Source organism: Pseudochaenichthys georgianus, chromosome 17, assembly GCF_902827115.2.
Source record: "Pseudochaenichthys georgianus chromosome 17, fPseGeo1.2, whole genome shotgun sequence".
Taxonomy (NCBI): domain Eukaryota; kingdom Metazoa; phylum Chordata; class Actinopteri; order Perciformes; family Channichthyidae; genus Pseudochaenichthys; species Pseudochaenichthys georgianus.
Window position 1 is genome coordinate 37,387,232 of NC_047519.1, and position 14,366 is coordinate 37,401,597.

At 43.3% G+C, this 14,366-nt stretch overlaps 1 protein-coding gene across 3 annotated transcripts in view; it reads right to left on the minus strand.

Annotated features, from left to right (window-relative positions):
• Positions 1–2,764: 2,764 nt before the first annotated feature.
• LOC117462411 (contactin-associated protein-like 4) overlaps positions 2,765–14,366 on the minus strand; it is a 230,164-nt gene continuing 218,562 nt past the window's right edge. For 2 of the 3 annotated variants that reach the window (XM_071206241.1, XM_034104633.2), the window contains exons 21-23: positions 11,709–11,927; positions 9,473–9,544; positions 2,765–6,699 (exon numbers count right to left, since the gene is read on the minus strand). In XM_071206241.1, coding sequence (XP_071062342.1) covers positions 6,503–6,699; positions 9,473–9,544; positions 11,709–11,927 — 488 coding nt within the window. In that variant the 3' untranslated portion in view covers positions 2,765–6,502. The remainder of the gene's footprint in view (positions 6,700–9,472; positions 9,545–11,708; positions 11,928–14,366) is intronic. The other variant, XM_034104634.2, reaches the window with a different exon arrangement.

Genomic DNA, 14,366 nt, shown 5'->3' on the forward strand with positions numbered 1-14,366 from the left:
TCGGTCTCCCATTGTTCGGAGACGTGTGCGGGGGATGTAAAGAAGAGGAGCGTGGCTGGAGCGGAGAGAGCGGGTAGATGTCTGGGTACGGATGAGGTCACAGAGGTATTTTGGGCTTTGTCCATTCAGGGCTCTGTACGTGAGGAGCAGAACCTTAAACTGGATCCTGTAGTGGACTGGGAGCCAGTGTAGTTTTGCAAGTATGGGGGTTATGTGTGCGGACCTTTTTGTACCGGTGAGAACTCTGGCTGTGCTGTTCTGGACAAGTTGCAAGCGGTTGATGGATTTGGCTGGGAGACCGGAGAGGAGTGCATTGCAATAGTCTAGTCTTGAGAAGACGAGTGCATGAACCAGTTTTTTGATGTCATCAGTTGAGAGTGAGGGCTTCAGTCGGGAAATGTTTTTCAGGTGAAAGAAGGAGGTCTTGGTGATATGTTTGATGTGGGCTTGGAAAGACAGAGTGGGGTCAAACCTTACACCGAGGTTGGTGACAACAGAGGAGAGAGGAATGAGCTGACCATCAAGGGAGGGGCTGATGTTGGCGGCCTTGGCAAGCTGGTCGGTGGTGCCTATCAGGATTGCCTCCGTCTTGCTGCTGTTGAGCTGAAGGTAGTTGGTGGTCATCCAGGAGCGGATGTCTTCCAGGCAGGTGTTTAGTGTTTGGATAGTGGTGGTATTGGGTTGTGTTTTGATGTAGACCTGAGTGTCGTCGGCATAGCAGTGGAAGTTGATGTTATGTTGTCTGATGATATGACCCAGAGGTAATAGATAGATTAAAAACAGGATCGGCCCCAGCACTGAGCCCTGTGGGACCCCGAATGTCACTGCGGTGTCGTCAGACCTGGAACCCCCCAGAGACACGTGGTATGATGTTGCACTTGTTAATGGTCTGTTAAGATGTAGACCTATATGCAGAAAACTCATTGGTGAAAAACATTCACTTTTTTAATGTGTTACAGTATGCTTAGAAAAGTTGAATATTTTAATGTAAGTTTTATATTTAGATTCCCATTTGGATGATGGTTGAATCAACATTGATTATATGTCAGTTATGGTTGAAAGTCCAACGTTTATTCCAACATTTATTCAACATCTGGACTACCTATGTTGCAAATGTATTATCTTTTCAATTTACACACGGCATCTATTGCACGTCTGTCCGTCCTGGGAGAGGGATCCCTCCTCTGTTGCTCTCCCCGAGGTTTCTCCCATGTTCCCTTTAAACTGTGGGTTTTCTCTGGAAGTTTTTCCTGGTACGATGTGAGGGTCTAAGGACAGAGGGTGTCGTATTGTCATACTGATATTCTGTACACACTGTGAAGACCACTGAGACAAATGTAACATTTGTGATATTGGGCTATATAAAAAAACATTGATTGATTGATTGATTGAACATTAAAACAATTTGCGCTTTCTGTTTAATTTCAATGTCCGGGTTTCAACATGGATTCAATATTTCTGCCTAACCATATTTCAACATTGATTCACTCATATTTTGCTATCTGGGAAATCAGGTTTGATTTGGATAATGGATATTTGCGGTGCTGCGAAAGCAACAATTTATTTTTATTGTTCAGAGCATTCGATGTATTGATTGCCGTCTGGATTTTAAGAGAACTGAAACAAAAATAACAAAAAATGCTTCTGTGGTAAACTGCTGCCTGCCTAGCTTAATGACCAGGTGCAACATGTGTGTAGCGCTAATTAGCAAGTGTTAGCATGTTAAACTAAGTTGGTGAACTTGGCTCAACCACACTATAGGCATATGAATGGGCATGCGTTATCAGTGATAAGCTGATCACGAGAAACACAACTGGCACATGGGATAACAAGAGATGAACATAAATAAATATCTGCATGAAAACGTTTCCTCTGTTAGCAGAACACTATCCAAAATAACTACAATCATTTACATCAGTACAAAGACTTCTGGATTTAAAAGTAGTGACAGTAAGAGATCCCACTGTCAAGCAGCATGAAATAGAGAGAAGCCCTGGCTGCACATTCTAACACTTAAATGTAGTTTTAAAAGGAGCTTCATGTTTACTGCAGCTTCCACCACGCTGTGACTCGAGATAGAAACACAAAGTAGTGAGCTGCATATAAGCCTGTGAGCTGCAGGACGACCAAAGCAGAGGAAATGTGTGGCTTCAGCACATCAAAGGTTTTTCAGGCGTTAACCTAGAAGGATACATTTGCATTTTCTAAAAGGGAGCGAGTCCCAGTGGCATTTATCATCCTGCTCGACTGCATTAACTGTACTCTGATGAGACTGCATGCCCCCTTTAGTTGGTCCTTCTTCACTGAGTTTCTGATCGCGCTGAAGAAGTCAGTTTCACATCTCGTCCGTGATCACAGAAAATAATCAAACAGGAATCCGTCGAATCACCTCGGGGCGTCTTGAGTGTTTAAACGGGCAGAAAGTGTCTTTTCACAGAGTCACTTCCTGCAGAGTGCTAACAGCCGTCAGGGATGTCAGCGCTGACGGATGTGTATCCTCCCACTGTTGATCTGAAAGGTAATATAAAAGACGTAAGCGTATCTAAATTGTCCTGGTTGATATGTGTCATCTTCATTTCACAAAGAAACAAAAGCGATGAAAAGAATAACAAAACACGGGGGATTTCTTTTCTCTCGGCTGCTGGCACGTCTTCTCTGCATCCTTGGCACGTCGATGTAAACACAAGCTGGCACAATGAACGTGAGATTCCTCTGCAAAGCACAACAACCTGAAGTTCTCTTTTAGAAAAGCATCGTTTATTTATTTTCATCAAACAGGATTTTGTTGAAACAGTCAGAGTGGGTGAAATGTGGATATTTAAATGGCACAACATCACTGTTATTCACCAACACTACGGTTACACTGAACACACGTCAACCAGCGCACTGTGAGAGAGGAGGCCCTGACAAAACAACACACGGCTAGGCTGTTATTCTGTCGTCATACAATCTCATGAAAAGACCAAATACAACTTCCCTCTTTGCTGCCTTGAACCCAAATACTTTAGATATAAAGAAAGTCACAAATATATATTCTAATTTAAAGGAAATCTCACTTATTTCCCCCAAAATCACAGTTGTTTTAAGCAAACGTTACTCCAACAGATGTACACTAGTGTTCAGGAATGAATGCATCTCCACGTTGTGTTTAAAGCAGCAGGATGCAAATCAAACCTGTCCGTGTCAATAAAGGAACTACAAATAGTTTATATACAATACTTGAGCTTCATGGCACAGATCAGTAAGGTACATGAAGTGTTGGACGCAGAGACACTATTTGTTAGAATGGGCAATTCATTGTTATTTCTTGTTGTTGGATTTGAGGACGGTAATGACATGTCGCCTCATCGACTCAAACATTCAAGGCAAAATGAATTCATCCCCTGTGAAAGGACCAGGTCTGGAGGATTCACTAATATTGTGGATGTTAAAGGTGGGGTAGGTAAGTTTCAGAAACCGGCTCGAGATACACTCTTTGTTATATTCCATGGAATGCTCTCAACATCCCGATAGCAATGAATATCTGAAGTGCTTTGACAACAAATCCATAAAAAAATTCATCTGTAGAAGCCGTAATACTGTAAAAAGTACAACCGATGGCCTACCTGCCTGTCAGCCTTCCATCGGGGCACAAACTTATCTCGTGCCCTCATTGGTCATGTGGCGTTCGTGTGTGTTGGAGGAGGGGCTCTGTGAGGAAGTGGCAGATTTTCTCCGGTTGTGTATTTTCAAATTCTAGCGATCTCGAGCCGGTTTCTCAAACTTACCTACCCCACCTTTAACTGTTTTTCGGGAGGCTGTGGCGCAGTGGGTAGTGCGTTGGTGTTCGGATCAGGGGGTCAGAGACACTTCACCCCAAATTGCTCCTGTGGGGATTGCCCACAGTGTTGAGTATGTAAGGCGCTGTGGATAAAAGCGTCTAACAAGTGACATGTAATAATAAGTAAGGGATACTTATCCCGCTTATTACACACGGCCACATTCTCGACAATATTAATTGAAATGCTTTTATGGATTTAGAAAATGATTTTATTGATTTAAAAAATAGTTATGTATTGATTTAAATTGACATGCATCCGCTAAGAAAAGTAGTCCGTTGTTACCGTTTGAACTAACGTAGCAACGGCAGGAACTGCTTCGATAGTGTTTTTGAGGAGCTTTTTGATTACAGATTTGAAAATCGTTGCTTGCTTTAAAAGTAGCACAATTCATGATGTCAAACCTTGGAAAGTATCTAGATATCCCTGCCCTAATGCCAAAGTAACTGCACACTGAATATGTGTCGCCGTCTGATGTCTATGTCTGGACCGCTGCGTAACAAGGAGGGTTTCTGACCCGTTACTTCTCCGCTGTTTTCTTGTCGCTCTTGTCTTGTCAGTTAGAAAACTGCATACAGTTACATCGAACGGACTTCTTTGTGCAGATGTGAGCGTCCCTAACAACGGTCAATAAATCCTTGACAGCGGTCTGTCTGTTCTGGATTAATAACGTGTCACGTGTTCTGAATTGACCAATCAGAATCGAGTATTCAACTAAACCATGTAATAATGAGCCATTAGCAGCAGCGGCTCGGAGGGAGAGCTGGCGAATCTCAAATGGATAAAAGCTGTCCTTTCTTATCTCTGGTTCCCTCCAGTTTGATTGAACCGTGGCTGAAACTGCTCCAAAGAGAAATGGTTTACAGACTTATGAGGCAGGAGTTCATTTAGAAAAACAGCTTTCTAGATGACAGTTTCCCATGTCAACTACTATTATTATTAAATGTTGTACGATCAGGAGAACAAAATGAAAAGGGGATGAAATGACGGAGAGAACATACACACGGAGAGAAGCTCTGGCAGGTGGCTAGTGAGTTAGCGTTTATTTTATTACAGCATGTGATTAGTGATTAGTCCTCATGTCACCAAGCCTCCGAAGCAAACATATTTAATAAAAACATCCGGAGGAATTTTGTTGCATTCCTTATGAAGTGTGACCATGTCTTTATCTTTTAAAATTGAGTTATCTAAAATGCTGAGATGCATGAGCTAATAAGGAGGTTTTAATGCATAAATCTGACTGTGAATTTAATGTTTTGGAGCTTAAAATAGTTCGTTTTTTGATAGTTCACAGTGTATCGGGGAAACATGTTTATTTTCTTGTTTGCACACATCACTCTAAAGTTGAACTGAGGGAATTCTGCCTTAAAAGTCTACATTTTCCACCTTGGATCTTAATAAACTTGTTATCTGTGCTGTGTTTCTGTTGCCGGGCGCTCCAGGTGCTCAGTGTGCAGGATTATCTGAGTGTCAAGGTTACCTGTGGACTTCCTCTCCTCTCTAAATTGCTGCAGTGCAGTGTGCTGCTGCAAGAGGAAGGACATCACTGCTTCCTCACCAGGACTCTCTGGGATCAAGACAACAATATGTGGCCTCAGCTGTCGAGAGGTGGAGCAAAAGAGAAACACAAAGAGATGAATAATGCACTTTGAAGTTTGGGCAACTTCTGTCGTTAAAAGCCCATCTGTGCTTTGGGTCTCAGAGCGAGAGGTGGGTTTGATGAGCAGCCGCTCCTCTTCCTCCCTCTATCAGTGTCTCTCTTTACACATGAGTTGAATTAACACATGGGGGGGGGGTGCTCCATTTTGAAGTGTACATATCAGGCTGTTTTCATCGTGACACTGTCTATTGGATTATTAGTCACGATCCAGCTGTCAGAGCGCAGCCGATTAGCATGTCAGAAACACATGTCTCTGTGAGCGGGGACAGAGGTGACAGCGCGCCACAGAGCTATAGAGTCTGTCAGCGTTAAAAGCTTCAGAGGCATCCAGAGAGCGGGGAGAGGACGCTCCCAGCAGGCGGCACACAGCAAGGAAGAGAACACTTTAAAACAACCTGTACAGCTACAATTAATTATGGATGTACTTCTCTTCCAAGAGAAAGAGTGAAAACATAAATGGAAAATAATTCCTCCTGCTTAAAAAGTCTTCAAATCTCTCGCTGCCAGGCTGCAGAGTGCCATTTTGACTTTGAAGGCGCCACTTGTTAACTCCACACATCTGTGATAGCAAGATGTCTCTGGAGGAAAATCTTTTTTAATTCAGGTGCTGAATTGGGTTCGAAAATCGTCCCGGTGTTTGGTGGATGTTTGCAGGCACGCTCCTGACGCACCACAACAAGACATTAAAACCACAGAAGCAATCTTCTTAACTTCCTCATTACGAGACACACATTTCCAATCAAGCTAACATCCATTTCTTATCCTAATAGAAACGTGCATCAGCCACGATGCCCTGATTCACTGAAATAAAGTTGGGTTTAAATACTGTAAATCATATATATATTCGATCATGTGCAACCTTTTCGAAAGGACATTAATTGGCCTTAGACATCACTTTCACATTTAGATTTTTGAATATTTACAAGAGTATAAACACACATTAAGTCCAGCGCTGTGTTGAGTCTCGACACTATGTACACAGAGAGAAACATGGGGGAACTGTTCCGGGTCATCAGGCCGTCGGTCAGATGAAATACTCCTTTGGGTTTTCAGAGGAGACGTTCTGGGGGTCGGTTTGGTTATTGAAATGGAAGTCCTGGCTGTCTTCCTGTTTGACCCCCTTCACTTCCTGGTTCCGGTACGTCTCTTTTCTCCGGTAGAGGAATCTGGCCGTTATCGCCAGCACGGTCACGATCACGAAGATCACCACCGCTATGACCCCTGCAGGGAAGAGGACATTTACTCGTATTTAGATGTTATTAAAACATATTAAATACAAATAAAGACGAGTTTAGATCTGAAACATATGAGCAGGTCATAAAATAAGATTAATTCGTTAAAAATATATTACATAAAGTATTTCAAATGAACTCCACCTTCGCTGTTGATGACATTACAATACGGCTTGGATATAGATACATTAAAAATAATAATAAAATAATACACTGACTCTTGACAGTATCCCCTCATTAATATGCATTAGGCAATTTAAATCATTTTACTTTTGATACTTCACGTAGGGTTGGACAATGTGAAAAATAATCAAATATTACGATATTTATTTTGACTAAATACCTCAATATCGTTATTGCTATAATGTGGTCGGGTCTCAAAACAATGCTTTCAGAAAATATTGACACAATGAGAATTAAGATAAATAATAAGCTGTAGATTTCTTGACAACGGCACAAGTCCTATAACTTCAGAAAAGTACATCACATTACGATGTATAGTCTTATATCACAATATCGATATAATGCCCAGCCTTAACTTCAAGTATATTTTGAATGCAGGAAATGTTCCTGTAATGTACGACGGGGGACAGGTACGATAATAACGCGCTATAACAGCACAACACATTTCCATGAGGAGAAAACACATGCAGCGTCAGAAACAATGACAACTTGACAACATGTGCCGCATATAGAAAACATTTTAAATCACTAAAAGCGCTGCATAAACTAAACGCTGTAAGAAAAATAAGGAAACTGGGACGCTAAACAGTGATGCACACAGCTGGGACCTGAGTGCATGGATGTATAGAGTGGCGAAGTCCCTCCCTTTCCGGGGGAGCTCCATGGGACCTTATTTCGGAACAAGTATGCATTGAAGTCAATGGAGACAGAAAGATTATCTTTTGATCCCGTTTGAATTGTGCCACGAATTACACACATGATGTTTGTCAATTTAAACACACAAATCAAAATGTGTCGTAAAACTGTGAAGTAACACTTTTTTTTGTGTGAAACCGCTCAATGAACTACATCTCCCATCCCGCACCACACACCCAGACGGCCGTCACGTTGAAACATTTCACTTCTTTCTTTCAGAACGAGGCGGAAAGTATTAAAAGAGGTGAAAATCACTCCAAGTCTGGGCACGTTGAGAGCTGTACACACACACACAAGGGGTAAGAGTCTTACGAACCGACTAACTCCCCGCATGCTGGCTCGACCGGGACTCTGGGAGTTGTAGTCTTTCTAGTTGCGTATTTTTCATAGTCTTATATTTCAACAGTTTTACGACAAACTGACTTTTTTGACATGGAAATGATTTTTTAAATTGACAAACATCATGTGTGTAATTCGTGGCACAATTCAAACGGGATCGAAAGATAATCTTTCTCTCCACATTGACTTCAATGCATAGTTTTTCCGAAATAAGGTCCCATGGAGCGGAAGTAGATGGGCGGGACTTCGCCACTCTATAATAAGAACTGGATACAGCGTGGGAGGCGGGGTCTCGTTCTTTCCTATGAGAGCTGCTCATTGGCGCATGAGGACAAAACGGCCCAACTTTTGAGAGAGCGTTTTCCTACTTTTACACGGGTAAATGACGACTTCTTTGTGGCAACCGCCTGAGTAGAGCCCATATCGTAACCCAACATTTTGATGTGTGCTCCTCTCTCTGAAAGCCGCGCTGCACGCTGACTGTCTCTCTGACTGTCTCTCTGACTGTCTCGCTGACTGTCTCTCTGACTGTCTCGCTGACTGTCTCTCTGACTGTCTCTCTGACTGTCTCTCTGACTGTCTCGCTGACTGTCTCTCTGACTGTCTCCCTGACTGTCTCGCTGACTGTCTCTCTGACTGTCTCGCTGACTCTCTGACTCGCTGACTGTCTCTTTGACTGTCTCGCTGACTCTCTGACTCGCTGACTGTCTCGCTCTCTGAATGTCTTTCTGACTGTCTCTCTGACTGTCTCGCTGACTGTCTCGCTCTCTGACTGTCTGTCTCGCTGACTGTCTCGCTCTCTGAATGTCTCGCTAACTGTCTCGCTGACTGTCTCGCTGACTGTCTCGCTCTCTGAATGTCTCTCTGACTGTCTCGCTGAGTTTCTGAGGAATGAATCCATCACAGTGGACTTTGGTCGCAGAGCTTTTTGTGAAACCACGAGAGATGATTTCTGCCTCCTCTGTCTTTGTCAGACCTGTCCCCCTCAGTCTGATCTGTCCCCCTGCAGTCAGACCTGTCCCCCTCAGTCTGATCTGTCCCCCTGCAGTCTGACCTGTCCCCCTCAGTCTGATTCTCCTAATCTGACTTCCACACACTGTGAACAGGTTTTTCATATGTCCGGACTCAGCTGGATTCTTCTGTTCTGCACATTTCGTTTTCCAGAGACACTTTCATTTAATTGCGGTCCTGAAATAAAACTGAACTCCATTTCGCACTGAGATAACGGTGTGAACGTTCCTCCATCAGCACGTCGTGTTCAGTGGATCTTTAATTAGTCTTTTGTGCTGAGACACAGAAAGACACAGATTTAACGGACACTTTTAAATGACTTTTTCACGCTTATAGAAACCAATCAATCTTCGCTTTAAATCAATCCGTCTGGCCAGAAATATTTAGCTAAACTTTTTTCTTTTTGATGGATTTCCTTCACCCATAATGTCACATTTGCAGGCTTTCAGAGGGTATCGCTCACCAATTAAATATTGAGGGTAATCTTTGACTCTCACAGTTAAAAGAAGTCCGATAAAAAACGGGTTCAGTACCTCCAATTAGAGCCGAGTCGGTCCTGATGGCGTTCACTAAAGGTTGACCTGAAGCCACTACGCCAGCATGATCTACGGCAGAGAAAGGCAGAAGGAGAGATTGAGGAAGTGACCAAGAAGGAAAAGAGGAGATGTGAGAAGAATAACAGAAAAGCAGAAATAATGTAAGAAGAGAAGGAGGAAGATAAGCGCAGAAAAGAGACATTTAGAGACAAAATCATCATTCAGAGCAGACGGGAGGAACAGCAGCTCTGGAAGCAACATGACGCTGGAGGAAGACGACTCAGAGGAGAGGCACTGGGAACTCCCCTCTGGTGTCACAATTAATTATCTCATCAGGCACATTGTCACGAGTCTCCTCGACAACGTGTGCATACTCAATGAGGCCGTTGCACAGTGAGACACGGCAGCTCCTACCGAGGGAAGATAAGCTCACAGACAAACAAAGGGGACATCATGGCACACTTGCAGATTTGTAAGCAAACATCATTTCAGGGGTTCAACATATCATTTAGTCGTTTATTTTATTTCAGCCAACCTACAACCACACATTTACAACGTGTTGAAAAACCAGGGCAAAGTCATAAAACCTGGGACTAAAGACACGTATGCATCCACACAGAACACATCCAGTACTTTGGTGCAGTGATAGACCATCTGCTATCCAGGGGAAAGCACGTTGAATAATCTCTAAAAGGACAAAACAACGATTTTATTTTCTCCGCCGCCTTCGGTCCTTTGGGGCGAGTAGACACATCCTTATTGATTTTCACACCTGTGATTATAAGCGTTCTACAGTATTGCAATAACACATGATACAAGTTATTGCCTTTAAGGGAAAGCTGCTCCACCAAACAAGTAACTCCACGAATCAGCCTGCCATATTAGAGCTGGCCAACAACATTTCCTCTGACCTTGAGCAGCGAAAGTGAATTGTTGCCATCAAATTACAGACACAGGGTCCCAGGATTTATACATTTAGACCAGTGCTTCTCAAAGTGTGGTCCGCGGACCACTGGTGGACCGTGAGCGCCCCCTAGTGGTCCGTGAGTATATTGGTAACATTTGAAATTTATTAATTAATTAAAGTTTTCCGCACTCTCGCGGGAATATCTCCGTAATGGAGCGAGCTTAAGTTTCACTTTCGATTCCATGATACATGTAAAAAACGATGTGTTTCTGGATATTTGTGGAGTTAGGTGGTCCGCGAGTGTTTTTTTCCTTGGTATGAAAAAGTTTGAGAAACACTGATTTAGACTGAAACACTGCTTTGTGCTAGATTCAATCCTCTGAATGCAGAGTCTGTCAAATAATGCTATGTTAAAAGTCTGATTCCTTGTTTTAGTTTTTTGGTATTTCCCTTGTTGATGTCACAAACGGCTGTGATGCAAGACAAATGTCAGATTGTTCCGACATCATATCGTCTCATACGACACAATCATGAAATCAAGCACACACAACCGTCAGTCGTCCTCCGGGCCAACTTTCAGCCTCCTTCGGCAAAAGGTGGGGAAAAGGACTGATAGAGACAGAGCGCCCAAAAGCTGTTGTCGATGCTAAAAGAAAAGTCAGCAATTAATGATTGGGCTTTTGGGAAAAGACAAGATCAGTGACCTTTAAAATAATAAGAAATATCCTCTGTGTTTTAATCTATTTGCTGTGAGTCCGGTGACTCGAGGGATGCATTTATTCTTTTTGGATCAACCAACTTTACAGCCATCGCCCAATTCAGTTTCGCAATGAGAAGAAGGTCACTGTTGAGCCCCTGTTGTGCATTACAGTAACCTTTCCCTATGAGTTGCAGTGACTCAGCAGATAAACAGTGGGGCAATCAGCAGCTGAGCAGCTTCGGGGAGTCGGAAGAGGCCAAGAATAAAAGTTACAGGATATTATTATGGACTGAAACATGCGTCCAAGTGACTTCTAATGGTGCTTCATAACAGCTGGATGTTCGATCTCTATGGCAACATGTCAAAGTGTCCTTGGGCAAGTTACTGAACCCTACTTTTCTCCTAGAGGCATGTCAATGGTTTTACAGTGTGTAATTCACTCTGGATGAAATAGTCAGCGAAGAGACATGTAATAATAAGCAATCTAAATGTAAACCTTTGCATCTCTTTCCCAATTGCACTAATGGAAGCCAAACTTGAAAACAACAAATAGTACACTGAATTAATCCAACGATCTTGCACGTCCAGTAAAACTAAATGAACCTAACCACGTGGTCCTCTCCTACCTGACAGGTGGTGTGTGTTCTCTGCTGCGTAGGGATTGGCTGCAGCCGAGGAGCCGCAGCTGGACTGCAGTAACGGTCCGGAGATGGTGACGGGGCTGCTGTCCGGGTGCAGCAGAGCAGCTTTCAGAGGGCTGATGGAGTTAAAGCGGACCACCGAGAGACAGCCGGAGAAACCCAGAGACGCCAACCTGGACAGATCTGGATCCAGACCCTCAGAGTCTGGAGAGGGAAGGAAACAAGAGTACTGTACACTTAGATTTCTGCCACCTGTTTTATGTCTTGTCCTTATATGTTTCTTTGTTAAGCGACCTTGGGTTGATGAAAGGCGCTATATCAATTAAAGTTATTATTATTATTACTAGTGTTTTCTGACAAGATTTCGTATATTATATTTATTCCTTTTTTGCAATGTGACAGTTCAAACCAGCTCTGGAACAAGGAATCATTTTCTTTGCACATAAGTGAATCCCAAATGTTTTTAAAAACAACTCAATTTGTTTCGTTCTTTTTCAGAACCACGTGAAAAATATGCTTATTCACTTTCTTGCCAAGAGGTATTCGTAAAATGTGAAAAAAAACCACGGTGTGAAACACGGTTCTCCCATAACTCAAGCATAAGCATAACATAAGCATATTATGGGGTGTCATCAAATTCCGTTGCCATGGCGACAGATCACCCGTCATGAAACACGGTTTTTTCATAACTCCAGTTAACATGCTTCAAACGGAACAAAACTTCACAGGTTTCATAAAGATGCAAACGGGACAAAGCGATCAGGTATTCTGTTCGAAAGCAACAAAATGCTCGCCAAAAATAAAAATAGATAGAACATAAATCAAAGCATAAAACCAATGCATTGTGGTTGTATAGGTGCTGAATATAGCTTTGTAATTAAGAGATAGAATCTTAAGGTAGTCAGTTCAAGTCCACAATGATTATGAAACGGAATAGTTACAAAACTTTTAACAACAATTAAAAGATGACTTTTAGTCATAACGAATTACGTTAGTTACGAAACTGTTCCTTTAATACAAGTGCAGCAACCTGTATTCCATTTTCGAGATACTCAGAATACTTTATTTACTCCAGGGTTAATTTGATTTTGATCAATTTCAGATAAATTATATTACAATAAATATGCAAATAATGTGTACATTAAAAAACATAGAATGGTGTATTTGTATTGATGCTGCATAAAAGATAGTTCTGGAAATGTAGCTTACACTGTCAATTATTAATGAAGGTAATTGATCACAACAAACATTTCATCAATAACATCTGGATGTATTTCTACGGGCAGATTATTGTTTCATTAACAGGAAAGTAACATTTGAATGATTTCTCAGAGCACAGGTCAACGATCTGGACCTCTCGAGTGTTGAAGTTAACGTTTTATTTATCCGTGCTAATGATTGAACTTCTAACCTTTCGCTCGGAGGCTTTAATCTCTGAACTGGAGGGACGACGTGCTCAATAAAAACACGACAGACTGACAGGTCCATCGACTGCCTCACCTCTCCCTGTTATCAGAGCGGGACAAGAGTGGCAGCTTATTGACTAATGATGAGCGCACGCACACACACACACACACACGCACGCACGCACGCACACACACACACACGCACGCACGCACACGCACACACACACTTGACCTCTCTCTCTCTCTCACACACACACACACACACACACACACACACACACACACACACACACACACACACACACACACACACACACACACACACACACACACACACACACACACACACACACACACACCACACACAACACACACACCACACACACACACACACACACACACACACACACACACACACACACACACACACACACACACACACACACACACACACACACACACACACACACACACACACACACACACACACACCACACACACACACACACACACACACACACACACACACACACACACACACACACACACACACACACACACACACACACACTACAGTGCATGCTTCAGCTTCCAGTGGGCATCCATCACCCCTGGAGACAGATGTGCACCCTCACCTCTATCTGTTCACGTTATTGACTCAGATCTGTTCATCACTCACCTCCTCTCCCTCACAGCAGTGTACACAGCAGCTGTGAAGCCCACATTAGCCTGTCAGCAGCTGCATCAGTGTCTGGTCACATGACTGAGAGGTGACACATCTGCATGTTGATGAGAGCGGCAGGAAGCATTACCGCAGCCCGTAAAACGCTCTCAGTGGAAACACTCCTCACTCCGGCACCTCTCTGACTCTCTGTATTCCTTCCGGGTCGATTAGTTAGGCTGACGGATGACGGGCTGCCAGTACACGACAGCAAATCCACTTTCCTGCAGCTGTTCTGATGCTGATCTGACTGAAGTGACTGAGCTCGTGAACTGTCTTCGGGAGGGCGGGGGGAGCCTCGCTGCGGGGACACTGTGGACCTGTCGCCGCAACTTACATGATGCCGTTTAAAGGGCGGTGCCGGCCGTCAGCGAACCGGCCCGCTGACGGCCCGCTGACGGCCCGCCGTTCTGTGATTCTCCAGAACACACAGATGGCCAGTCCGCCCTTACCCTGTATTCCACCGGGTCCGTCTGCGCCGTGGCGGTGAATACAGGGTCTACCGCGTTTAGGAAC